This window comes from Micromys minutus (assembly GCF_963924665.1).
Source record: "Micromys minutus genome assembly, chromosome: 29".
Classification (NCBI taxonomy): domain Eukaryota; kingdom Metazoa; phylum Chordata; class Mammalia; order Rodentia; family Muridae; genus Micromys; species Micromys minutus.
The window spans coordinates 31711267-31725347 of NC_137964.1; the positions used below are offsets into that span (position 1 = coordinate 31711267).

Genomic DNA, 14081 nt, shown 5'->3' on the forward strand with positions numbered 1-14081 from the left:
TTTATGAGTAAGTTGGTTGGATTGGCTCATTGGTAGGTTGTTGGGTGGGTAAATTGGTTTATTGGTTCATTGGTCAGTTGGCTGCTTGGGTGGGTTCATTGGTTGGTTGGTAGTTAAGCTGGTTCGATTGGTTGGTTGGATTGGTTCATCGGGATTCATTGGTGAGCAAGTTGGTTGGATGGATTGGTTCATTGTTGGCTGATGGTTAAGTTGGTTGGGTTGATTGGTTGGTTGGTTGGGTTAGTAAATAGTTGGGCTAGTTTATTGGTTTATTAGTGGGTGAGTCAGTTGGTTAGCTTAGTTCATTCATTGGTGAATAAGTTTGTAGGTTGGGTTGGTTCATTGATCTATTGCTCTATGAGCTGATTAGTTGGATTGGTTCATTGGTTGGTTGGGGTTTTATTGGTTGATTAAGTCATTGGCTGATTGGTTTGATTTTGCGCATATATGCATATGCATATACATATACATATAGGTATACATATTCATATACATACGCTTGTTCCAGGCTCTGAGGAAACTGGGTACACCCAGATGGAAACTCTAGAGAATGTTTACTAAGAAATGAACCATGTCATTGCCAGAGGGATGACTCACACAAGAGCTCTGAGGTCATTGTTTCAGGAGCTGTAGAGAGTTTTCAGTTTACAGAGTCACCATCTTTGGGAAGCCCAGATGTTAGACAGAGTGAAACAACAACAATGGCCTGAGGAACTGGATGTGTACCGTGAAGACTCACAACGAGTTACACAGGATGGCTTTCCATCTCCCCCGTTAGCAGTCCTCACCTGCACATCTGGTGCACTGACACAGAACCCCTCTCACAGCCCTGCCTCTCAGGTGAATTCAACTCTTCCCCCTCTTCCAAAATTCCAAGTCTTGACTAAATCCTTCCTCCTGAGGACATTGATTACCTGTCCCACAAGTCCTGTCCCCTCACCCTAAGTTGTCCTTGTGTCCCAGGACTATGACAAAGTGCCTGACAGAACAATGGGGAAGAAAGGTTGGCTTCACTCAGCATCTGAAGTCTAAGTCCACCCTCTCACAGCTCCCTCCACAGTTCCACTGTCTCTGTGGTCGAGTTTGAACCCGGGGCTGGGAAGATGGCTTGTTGGCTAAGAGCACAGCTGCTCTTCCAGAGAACCAGGGTTTGATTTACAGCATCCTCGTGGCAGCTCACAACAGTCTGTGCCCCAACTCCAGGGGATCTGCTTCCCTCTTCTGACCTCCTCTTGTATCGTCTGCATATGGTGTGTATACACATATGCAAGCAGCACATTCAGTATTTCCAGTCCAAATAATGAAAGTGTCCACTAAGCCAGAGACTTCAAGTTCTGTAAACAGCCCCACAGATATACCAAATATGTATGAAGTATTGAACTCCTAGGAATCTCTCAGTCCCCTCAAGTTGACTATCAATATATATCAACCCAAGAGCCCATATAAACTCATCCCAAATACAATCACAAACATAAACCAGTCACATACCCAAAAATCTAGTAATTCCAATGGATTTTCTGTCTGAAACAAGTTTTGGTGTCTGGGATACACACTCCCCTCCCATGACTTTCTCCCATACCCACCACACCATCCCAGTTACTTCAAAATGTCTTTGTGGGTTCCCAGAGGTTGCATAAACACTGTGACCTGAACAATAACTTCCCAGGGATGGAGAAATGGTCCTCTGTGTAACGTACTTTCTGTACAAGCAAAGATCAGATCCCCACACTCGAATAAAAACCCAGGCACGGTGGTTCATGCTTGTCACCCCAGCACTGAGGAGTAGAGACAGGTAGATTCCAGGGATTTGCTGGCCATCTGGTAAAGCTGAAAAAATGAGCTCCCATTTCAGGATGGCAGCAATAGAGGAAGAGATCCACTGTTAGCCTCTGGCCTCTGCATGCAACAATGCAGATGTGTATACGTCACACACGCCTATGCATGCATATACACACTGGCATACATAACACACACCAAAAATCAATTCCACACATCATCTACATTCCTTTCAAATAAAACTTCCCAAGCTACGAGTTAATGTAGTTCTCTCTTGCAAAAACTTTCCTCAAACCCCACATGTAAATATATAAGGTGTGAATGTTTCTATAGCACCTTAGAAATCCCTGCCTGGAGTGTAAACCCCTTTTTAAGGGTGTAGGGTGGGCTGTCCCACATCTTTGTGCCACCTAACCCCTTGTGAATATGCACAAATACAGCAGCAGCAGCAGTGACCCGTGGCCATCTTCCCACAGCGCTACATGCTTAACATGGAAAAGAATTCCCAGCAGAGAATTCTCCTAAGTAGATGGAGAAGCATATCAACTCTCTATGGACAGTTGCTCCCGATCCTTAGCATTAAAACGCACACTTCATAGAAAGCCCGGGTACATCTCATTCATGGCCAAGTGCAAAGATGTCTTGGGACTGGGTTCTGAGAACCACGACTTACTAGGTCAAAGCAGCATGTAGGTTTGTTTTCCACACTTGGTTGCTTGTACTGTCTAAAAACAGAAGCCCACAGATACTCCACAGCACTTCATCCCTCAGCACATCACCTACCCCGAGGATTCCCTTTGAGGCATGGACACCCCTTCTTCCACAATGAAGGAAGCTAACCATGCAGGACTTGGGTTGAAGAGCCATGACAGACGGCCTACACTGCCTTCGATTGCTCTCAATGTGCTCAAGACAGGGGACTAAAATATGTAAAGTCACATTAAGAGGAGCCAGCATTTTTCCAGAATACATCAGGGCAAAATCCACCAAGGATCTAAACATGTCTGGCTCCCTGTAGACAGAACCAGGACCAGACCTGGCTACCAGAGGAGGAGCTGGCATCCAGCAGAACATTGGCTTTGTTTGTTGTGATGGAACTTTCCCTCCACGTGGGGAGTTTCCAGCTTGGGGTTAGAGAGACTTGATGGCAGAGCTTTAAGTTACCAGTCCTCAGAGCTCATGGAGTAATGATTTGCAACCGTGCCAGTTTCCATAGGACGGATATGTGAAAACCCCATCGTGGCCAACTTCAAGACCATGATCATGTGTGGCGCGGTTGAACTTGGAGTTGTGAAGCTGAGATGGCTGTTCTTAGTTGTCAACTTGACTACCTCTGGAATTAACTAGAACCCAAGAATGGAGGGCACACCTGTAAGGGATCTTTGCTTGATCTGAAGTAGGAAGATCTACTTCTAACCCAGATCAACAAAGTAGGAAGATGGCTTTGATCCAGATCCTTTGACCTGGGAAAGCACACCTCTGCCATGCCTTCTGTTGGCAGCCTATCCAAGGACACAAAAGAAGGAAGTTTTTGCCCATGGCCTGCTTACCCTCACTCTCATTGGCATTGGAGCTCACTTCTTCAGGATTCTGGTGTATACTGGTGCATACTGGTGTATACTGAAGACCAGCTGAGACATCCAGCCTCAGGGACCAAACAACTACTAGATTCTTGGACTAGATTCTTTAAAAACGCCTCCATGAGATCCAGCTGTAAGGCATTTTCTTAATTAGTGATTGATGGGGGGAGGGCCCAGTCCATTGTGGGTGGTGCCATCCCTGGGCTGGTGGTCTGGGTTCTATAAGGAAGCAGGCTGAGCAAGCCATGAGGAGCAAGCCAGTAAGCAGCATCCCTCCATGGCCTCTGCATCAGCTCCTGCCTCCCGGTTCCTGACCTGTTCAAGTTCCTGACCTGACTTCCTTCCGTGATAAGCAGCAATGTAGAAGCATAAGAAACTAACTGATGAGATTCCCTGGTGACCGGACAGACACACAGATATGGAGAGAACAGCTACATGAGCCCTCACCAGTGGTGGCAAGGTCCGTGGAACCGAGGGAGAAGGCAGCCACTGATCCACCATCCAGGAGGAACATGGCACACATGCAATTAGGACCCTGAGAGCAGGGTGGTTGTGTAAGCCTGGTTACCTCAGGCTGTCCCAGAAAGACAGAGAGGGAACACCCTCAAGAGTGTAAGGGTGTCAGAGCTACAGCTGTAACGAGAAGTAACTGCAGATCTTGCTGTGGCAAAGCTACTGATTTGGTAGATGTGGGCACAGCTGAGACTGCATTCTGTCTAGCTCAGGGCTAGTGACCTCCCTCCACAAGGTAGGGCCTCCTCCTGAAGGTTCTGAAGCCAAACAGTACCATCAGGTGGGGACAGGCTTCCGGAACGTGATCCTGCACAGGCTCCAATTCAACCCGAAATATGCAGCAAGTTTTCTCTTATCAAATAGTTTTAGGGGCTGGAGAGATGGCTCGGGGGTTAAACACACTCACTGGCTGCTCAGGAGTTCAGTTCCCAGCAACCACATGACAGCTTACAACCATCTGTAACAGGATCCGGTGCCCTCTTCTGGTGTGTAAGAGATGGTGTTCTCAAATACATAAAATAAATAATTTCTAAAAAATTCTGCATGTGCAATTTTGCAACTGAACTGGTGCTGTCTGACTTAACAAAGGAACACCCTTCCACATCCGAACTCCTCCCTGCCTTGGAGGTTATCGATAACAAATCAGATTCAACGACACTCCCAAGACTGAGTCTCTTCATTAGTGTGAAGGATACAGCAGTATGGGGCTCTCTTCTTGAGTGGGTCTGCTCCCAACCACTGCTGGGAAGATCGCAGCAAAAGAAGTGGGCCGCACCACTGCCCACCAGAGCTCCCGTCCTGTCCCAGGGAAGGGGCTGGAGGATGTAATCCAAAGTGAACACAAAAAGGCCCGGGTGACGTGCGAGGTGGAGAGGTGACCCAGAAGCCAAGAGCACTTGTTGCTCTTTCAGAGGAACAAAGTTTGGTCCCCAGAACCCTCCTACAATACCCTCTCCTGACCTGAGTGTGAGGCGCTCAGACATGCATGCAGGTAAAAACACTGAAAAACTCATGAGGAATGATGGGTACTCTGGCAGTGATGGGGTACGGGCTTGCTTTTCATTTTGATCATCAAGAAAAACTCTCCTAGTATGGGCATCCTGGGGAAATATCCGACTTACACACCCATGCACATGCTCTTCTTTCTGTCTGTCTGTCTGTCTGTCTGTCTGTCTGTCTGTCTCTCTCTCTCTCTCTCTCTCTTTCTCTCCCTCCCTCCCTTCCCCTTCCCCCTCCCCCAGACAACATAACAGCACCAATTCCCACTCTGGTACTCAAGCCAACATCACAGGAAAGGACACAGCAGCATCCTCTGGTCACCTTATTTCTGAAGAAGCAGGACAAGGCTACCCAGCCTGGAAGATCTCAAGAGCTTGGACCACTGGACCCTCCCTGGTGTGTGTAATCAGCACCTCTTCCCCTCTGCCATATCTTCCTCAAGCACATCCTAAACTAGCCCAGGAGATTTTCATCTTGAGAAGAGGGCGCTTCACCCAGAATTACATCTGGGAAACTGGGAGCAAAGCATCGGAGAAAATTGCTCTGATTGCCACGACAGATAGACATTGTCAAGTGACCTCCAAGAGCCGAATGTGCTCAGACGACACAGCTTAAAGAGCTGAGCCTCTGCCAAATGCTCTCTTCCCTTGATTTCTGGGAAACAGGCACCCCCAGAAAGCGTCAGCAGGGGGAAAATTACTGTCTGAAAATCACAGCTCTCTCCCGTTGAGTGCTGCCCAACCCACCTCGCTTTCCACTACTGTCGGCTCCTTCCGGTGAAAGCCTTATCCTTGCTAATGGCTGAACCAGATTCACCCATTTGAGAGTCATTTTCTCTTCACATCCACAGCAATCTCTTGGCCCAGCCAATATCCTTAGTCTCATCTTACAGGTGGAGACCCCGAGGCTGAGAGAAGCTAAGCAACCCTGCACAAAGCCACGGACATAAAAAGCAGTGGGGTCAAGGCAGACTCCAGCCCTGCAAAAGGTTCTGACATGCAAGGACAGTCACCTGAGGTCCCCGGACTGTAAGCCAGCCAGGCATTTGTTTAATATATATATATATATATATATATATATATATATATATATATATATATATATATTTATATATATATACACACACACACACACACACACACACAAAGCAAGTCACAGGACTTTGGGGACACGGGCCAGGGAAGCAGGTTCCATGGTGAATAGGGCTAGTGGAGGTTCACCGACTGGCTTTTAGTCTCATCAGCAAGGTGAGCAGCGGGCTTCTCCGCTCCAGTGGCGTTTGATCTCTCCTCCTTACCTATTGATCTTCTTTTTGGGTTTATTTGCTACTGAGATCGAAACATCAGAGAGCCCAATCCTGTCTAACCTGGCCTCTCCTTTATCAGTGGCTTTGCAGAGGCGGTGTTGAGGGCTGCCAAGGGTCTGCAGGGATCTGGCTGTGTCTCTAGTTCATTTAGCCTGCTGCTTGAAGTTGCAATAGACTTCAGGTCGCCTTGGAAGTCAGCATTAGCGAAAGGCTTCTATCTCCCTCGATTGGACCTGAATATTTAAGATTTTGAAAGCTTGGCTGGGCCCAGATTTAATTTTGAAAGGGAAAGGGTGTTGCTTTTGAACTTCAAGAAGGAGCTGGCAGCTCAGCAGGGGCTGCCTTAGCAAAGAAGAAAGCCAAAAGCCCTGTGGTCATGAAAGACACCGTGGAACACCAAGGCCGCCTATTGGTTAGCCTGCAACCAGGCTTCAGAAGGGCCGCTGCTTAAACACCGTGCACAAGGCTGGAGAGCCGCCCCCCTCCAGTTGGATTTTAAATATTCCTTAATTTGATTACTCAAGGGAAAAGCAAGCAGAACCAACTCAAACGAGCTTCTCTGTTAATTATTCAGAACTCTTTATTGTGTAATCAAACATAAAGTCTTACAGAAGGCTTGGAGACATATCCCACCCCCACCCAAGCCCGGTTCCCATTCTGAAGTCTGTTTCTTATGTCACGGTTTCGAACTTCTAGACTTCCAAAGGGTCCTGCCTCAGGGGCAAAACTCCTTATTGGTGACAGCCCATGAGACTGCCACTCAGTGCTACTCACAAGAAGCCAGCCTTAAGTTTGGTTCATCTGGTCAGCCTTGTCCCCTGTGTCTGAATACTTTGATCCACGGCCACCATGCAGGCAGACTCTGACAAGACTGGACACTATTAGTGCCGTCCCCCAACCCCAGCCATCAAAGTCGCTCTGATCACTTCATCGCCTCAGATCCCTGCTCCATACAGGCTGAGAGCCAGCCAAGTGCATCACAGGTCTGACACTATGCTGCAGAGAAAATGGGGCTTAAAAACAATTGCTATATGGATAATGAGAATTATGAATGAGTAGGAATATGGGTGATGGGTATGTAAAGGAATAAGTGTGGGTGGATGGGTGGGTGGATGGATGGGTAGGTGGTGGATGGGTGGGTAGGTGGGTGGTGGATGGGTAGGTGGATGGGTGGATGGGTGGGTAGATGGGTGGGTGGATGGGTGGGTGGGTAGATGGATGGGTGGGTGGGTGGGTGGGTGGGTGGGTGGATGGATGGGTGGGTGGGTGGATGGGTGGGTGGATGGATGGGTGGGTGGATGGGTGGGTAGATGGAAAGATAGGTAGACATACAGTAAATAGATGAATAGAGAAAATAAATAATTAAAGAGTAGAGGGATGGAAAATTTGATAAGCCCAATTGATTGATTGTACAGGTATTTAGATCATCTATTGAAACTCCCCACTTGTGAATCAGTGAAGACCCAAGGTCCCATAACTATTACATTTGAAATCTAAGGACTCCAAAAACTCAGTTTGTCCATAACTAATTTGGCCACAAAATCAGACCCGAAACCAAAATGAACCAAACTGAAACTTGACACGGAACACCAACTTCAGAGTCTTTCTTTCACTAAGGATAAATATCCACACACTATATTCCAGACATGTTCATGTGTTTCACTGTAAGTCTTCCCCCAGCCCACCAAAAGGGTTTAGTTATGCACGGCCTGTGCCGTATACCCCATTGCAAAACCCCACTATGGCAAATTTGGTGACCTGTCTGTAAGGGAGCAATCACCCACAGAGCCTTTGGGACATTAGTCTCTTATTCAGAAAGTTCCCACCTGGGGAGGCCAGGTACAGAGCCCTGTGGCAAGAACCCCTGCCTCTAGCCCTCCCTTGGCTGCAAAGGGGGTGATAATGACTCTGGCTTACTGTGACAGTGATGGAAATGATCCCACAAGTGCCCGGAAGCATGTGGCACAACATCTCACATAACTTCTCACCAGTAAGCCTTAAACCACGCCCTCATCCGCCCTTCCTGCCCCCGCACCCCTCCCAGCTGTGCTCAGGAGTGCTCCTGACATTGCTGCCCATGATCAACACACAAGGCACAGCCAGAAATAAGAAGACCTTCTGGTCCATCCCTGACATAACAGCAGCCACACCCTGGACTCCATGATGCCCAAATAGATACAGAATCCATGCAAAAATGCCCTGTCTCCCTCAGTTCTCGCCCAGGGAATGGTGGTCTCTCTCAGCCTTAGGTTTGTTTCCCTCAAAAGACCCATCTATGGAGAACTGACCCCCCTCCACACACACACAATTCAAAAACAGCAGGGGGAGAAAACCGTACCAGAGAGCAGCCACTAGTCAGCCGAAATCTATGTTTCCACAGGGAAAAGGTGAGAAGGAGGGTGCCTTGTAATAAACCAAGACTCTGCAAATGAAAACTCATTAAGCTGTTCCTCACACAGGGACCCAGGTGGCAGCAAGAGCTCAATAAAGAAGATTAACAAGGACAAGTCCATGGGGCAGAGGTGGGACCACTTCGTCACAGCACCCAAGGTAACCAGAGCCCACCCTCACATGAGAGCGCAGGCCCCAGGCGGTGGGAAGAGAGGGCATCCCACAGTCTCTGAAGGGTGTCTGTCTAGGAGGCTAAGTGTCTTCTCTAGGTGGCTGTCTAGGTAGGTGTCTAGGTGTCTGTCCAGAAGGCTGTCTAGTGTGTGTGCCTAGGTGTGTGCCCAGGTGTCTGTCTAGGTGTCTGTCTAGGTGGTTGTCTAGGTATGTGCCCAGGTGTCTGTCTAGGTGTCTGTCTAGGTGTGTGCCCAGGTGTCTGTCTAGGTGTCTGTCTAGGTGGTTGTCTAGGTGTGTGCTTAGGTGGCTGTCTAGGTGGTTCTCTAAGCAAAGGAAATACCACATGCCACTGTTGTTGGGGTTTTTTTTTTTTTTTTTTTTTTTGGTTTTGTTGTTGTTGTTTGGTTGGTCGGTTTTGTTGTTGTTGTTGTTTGTAAATTTTAATTAAAATGGTTATCTGGGGATTATAGGAAAAATAACTTTTGGGCAGACACACTGGAAGAGAGAAAAGGGGAGGAGGGGTTTGATGGGCACCTGCTTAGTGACATGTCAGGACGGAAACAGACTTTATTCTTCCCTTTAACCTATAGGCTCTCTCTCTCCGACTCTTTCTGTGTGTCTCTCTGTCTCTATCCCTCCCTCTCTCCATCCCTCCCCCCTCTGCCCCCACTCCTCAGACAGTCTTCCAGGCCACAAGTGTCTTCACTGTCAAGAGGGTATTTTGAGGCCTGTTATCTTCAACCCAAAGTTCTGCCTTTTCCCACAGCTCTTGAGTCAACAAGCACAGGTAGAGCAGCTATCAGCTAGGGCACACGGCCTTGCAGCTGAGGTGTACACGGAACCAACCAGTGCCCACCTCCACCTACCACACAGCCATTGGGAAAGGAAATGCAAATGCACTTGAAAGTATGTAAATGAGAGCAGGTGAGATGGCTCAGAGGTAAGGAGGCTTGCAGCCAAGGCCGAAGTCCAGAGTTTGATCTCCAGGACCATCACAGTGGAAGGAAAGACACTCCCCCTCACACACACACACACACACACACACACTCACCAAAGCCAACCTCTTCAAATGTTCCTCCATGTTTCCTTCTTAATGTCCCCAGGACACCATTCTTATACTCTGATGGGAGTAGTAGTTGGAGCTCAGAGAGGCTGAGCAGCTTATATGGGGTCATACAGCTGAGCTGTGGCCCATCGTGGGCCTGTGTGTTAAAGCTGAGGTCTTCAGAGTCACATTCTCCACAACAGAACTGTTTTACCAGCTCCTGCTTTTCTATTGGCAGAGAATGGGTCAGACCCTGGCAATATTGTGGTCCACTGTAGCGGCGGCTGGACAACGGAGCAGCCACTCTGGCTTGGTCTACTTTGTGACCTTGGATGATCCCTTTCTCCTCCCCTGACCTCAGTTTATCCTTCTGTAAAATGAAGATCTAGAAAGAGACCCTAGCCAACAGTTCCCCCAGTGGGTTTTTGGAATACACAGACCTCATCACAGCGTTCTTGAAGACAGGAAATCCTGTCAATGGAAAAAAAAAATCATGTTGACTGGAACACAGCAGGGAGTGTTGAGGTCTGTAGCAAAATGAAGCACAGCAAAAGGGCAGACCCCCATGGGAACGGGAGCCCGGGGCTCAAACATACTGTTTTTCTCCATTAAAAATAAAAAAGAGAGAGTCGCTAAATATTCATTCAACCCCTGCTTCTTAGAAAGCATAAGGATTTGCTCAGGGAAGCCTTCCTCTATTACAGAAAAAGAAAAAAAAAAAAAGCCAGGACCTCCTGAGGCAGAACATGGCAGGTGGGTCATATCACTCCTGAGCAAACTGTGAAGCAGAGGAGGAAAGAACGTGAGGACTTAAGTCAGAGAGAGGGGGAAAGGGTCACACCTCCCCCACATACTTTATCTCCCAATTAATCAGAAGTGTCAGCCCTTCACTCCTGGTCCCCTGGCTGGGGTGGCTAATTGAATGTCAATTAACAACAACTTCAGGAACACCAGATGAAATCCCAGCTCAGGGGAGGCTCAGGTAGGACTGTGGGCACAATGGTCCTTTTGTGGCCACCTCAGTCCATCCCCCATTGTTTTATAAACCAGGAAACTTAGGCAGGGTGCTCTAGCCACCACCACCCCCCAACTGGGAGTCTAGGGCTCCTTGCCAAACTCCAGCCCCACCCCCACGACACACAGGCTGTTAAACCTTCAACAATGTCATTGGTCTTAAGACTCTGTTCTCCAGTGCCAAGTGACTGCAGAAGCAGGAAGGGGTGACCTCTGTGTGTACAGGCCGACCCCTGAGCTCAGACATCTCAGAGTGGCAGGGGGTGTGGAGCTGTCCTGTCACACTGATAAGCTCCTGGCCAAGCTGCAAAGTCAGGACAAGAATGTATGTAAGGCTGATGTAATTGTGATGTCTCACAATTGATTGACTTTTCCCTCCATCACTGTCCTTTTCCTGTGCTGCCTCTGAGACCTGAATAAACCCAACCCAAACTCCAGCCTCCCCCCCCACCCCCACTTCCCGCTCTCCTGCCTATTTCATGCTGAAGCCTTCTCGTGCAAAATTTTACAGAAAGGGGGTGGGCAAAGAAAGAAATGTGAGGTGAAGGATCACTACTCTCCTCTCCCCCACCTTCTCCCTTCCTCTGTGCACTGTGCAACCGAGAACTCCCTCCCCCTCCTTCTAGCGAAGGGAAGTTCCATCTATAGTCAAGGCCCTGCAAGGTAGCTGAGCAAGGCATTACTGACACACTTCTGCATCAGAGGCGGTCGGTCCCCAGCAGCGAACCTGCTGAGTGCAGTTCTCCTGGCTAGCATCATGGTGGCAAATCTCGGTACAGCCTACAGGACCCCGGCTGCTCCCCTTCCTCCCTAGGACCTATCGCTTTCCTATAAATACACGGTCAACCCAAGTCTCTCGAGCACTTTCATCTTAAACGCTCACGAGGGAAATTATTTCTGGGGCTGAGGAGATGGGCACCGTGAGTTAGGAGGCTCACTGCACAAGCACAGGGGCTTGAGTTCGAATCTCCACCACCTTCATCAAAAGTGACGTGGGCTGTGTGCCTGTAGCTCCAGCTCCTGGGGAAGAGTGCTGGAGATTGCTGGCGGTCAGTGAGAGGCTAGACTATCTCTCAGGATCATCAGTAGAGAGGCAAAGGCACTTCTGGTGTCTCCATCTCTCTCTTCCCCTTGTTCCCCTCCCTAGGCTTCCCTCCCCTTCCTCCTCCCACACCCCCTTCCCATCTTCCTCCATCCTTTCTGACACCCCTCTTTCTTCTCTTTCCTTCAGACCAAGAAATTTAAAGCCCCTGCCATCCGCACAGCCAGCCGAAAACCCAGCAAGCGAGCCTCCACCCTCAGCCTGAGTCGGACCAGTGGGGGCTCCTCTCCCCAGAGCAGCATGCTCTCAGTGAACCCCGGCTCTGATGAGCCCACAGGCAGCAAAGACATTGAAGACAATGAGTCATCCTCCACTAAGCCAGAAGAAGAAATTCTCCACTTGAGTAAGTCCCAGCGAGGTCACCCTTCACATTCCTGGGCCCTATTCCTTTCAGCAGAGACACAGAGGTCAAAGGTCCTCATCTCCTGGCTGTTTCAAAGCCTTTGGGTTCCTTCCCTTGACTCCCGTCCCCGAGACCACCACCCTATAAAGGCTGAAAATACCCCATGTAAGCTGGGCCACTGTGAGCCGTTCTCCACGGGGATGCGGCCACAATGGCCTTTTACCCTCATAATACCTTAAAATATTCTATTCACCTCAGTTTCTATGGAATACTTCAGGAAGATAGATAATTGTGATCAGGGTATCTTATTCTATTCTGCGTTCTTCAAATCCAGTACCAGATTTCTACACAGATTTACAGATGTGTCATTTTTGCTTGTTGTGTGTGTGTGTGTGCATGTGTGTGTGTGTGTGTGTGTGAGAGAGAGAGAGAGAGAGAGAGAGAAGGAGAACACTCATGTTTATATAGCCCAAGATGCCCTGTGACTCACAATCCTCCTGCCTCAGTCTCCCGAAAGCTGGACTTAAAGACATGTGTTTGCTGCCATCCCCACCTTAAGGCACCACCCATTTTAACCATGCATGGTTAAATGTACAAGCCAATAATTAATTGTATGAGGTTGACAATACATATTTGTGTATCTGTTGTCCCAGTCCGACTTTAAAACACTTCCTATTGACCCAGCAGAAGGCATGGCCACCATTGTCCCTCTCCTCCCAAATCCAAACCTGAAGGGCTGCAAATCTACTTTTTCCTCTTATCAGCCACCTTTATAGCAGTTCACAAGCCAATTTTAGATGCCCTATGAATCTCCTGAAAGCTACGGATCTTCTTTTAAGAAAAATTTAAAACCACAAATACCATTCAAGGGTTATTTTAAAAATCATGTCAAATATTCATTCCCAGAATTCCCTGCATTGAGCAAATACAACAAGAGGTATAGCAGGGCCTCTGTCGGCAAGCACAAGGACCTGAGTTCAAACCCCAGAACCACACACACAAAAAAAAGCCAGATGTGAAACTCAAGTGTCCATAGTCCCATCATTCCAACAAAGAAATGAGAGGCCAAAGCAAGAATTCCCAGGAGCTTACGAGCCATTGAGCCTCATATACACAGTAGAAAAATGACAGAGCTCCTATCACAAGGTGAAGAGGAAGTCTAACGGCCAAGATGGAGCTGGCCCAAGAAGAAGGCAAGGACTGGGTGCTGTTTAGATTCAAAGAGGTCAGAGTGAACCTAGAGTCTGGATTGCACCAGAACCATCAGAACCAAAATCAAGCAAAACTCCAGAAGTGCAAGAAGGAGTCAGGACAAGTCAACGGGGGGGGGGGGGACACAAGGAGGAGTCAGGACAAATCAACAGGGGCCCATGGAGGAGTCAGGACAAGTTAATAGAGAGCCCATGGAGGAGTCAGGACAAGTCAACAGGGGCCCATGGAGGAGTCAGGACAAGTCAATAGGGTTCAAGGGAGACTTGGAGCTCTCAAAGCTGCTCTCTGGGCAGAGGCACTTCTTGAGACAGAGAGGGAGCAAGACATTGATTCTTCAGCAGTTTTGGACCCTTCCTCCCTCAGGGTGTGTGTGCTAAGCACCCATGATAAGGGAGGAATGGGGTGACAGTACATTTAAGAAGGAAAACTCAGGTGGGAAACAAGGAAGCCACGAGGAACAAGATGACTAAGACCTCTAGTACTCAGATGACAATAGTAGTGCTGATCTAAAGAGCGGGCTCCATCTTCTCAGCAGCTTGGAGAGGTGACAGCTCAAGCAAGGATGGTCCTCAGAAGCCTTTCTCACCTCTGATCACTGAGCTGAGACCTGAAGAGATGAGGCTGGGGAG

General features: G+C 48.5%; 1 protein-coding gene across 1 annotated transcript in view; it reads left to right on the forward strand.

Annotated features, from left to right (window-relative positions):
- Window positions 1-14081, forward strand: part of CCDC60 (coiled-coil domain containing 60) — a gene marked incomplete at both ends in the record, with an annotated part of 141217 nt that overhangs the window by 106821 nt on the left and 20315 nt on the right. Inside the window, 2 exons of the mRNA XM_080941456.1 lie at window positions 8634-8724; window positions 12027-12240. Coding sequence (XP_080797582.1) covers window positions 8634-8724; window positions 12027-12240 — 305 coding nt within the window. The remainder of the gene's footprint in view (window positions 1-8633; window positions 8725-12026; window positions 12241-14081) is intronic.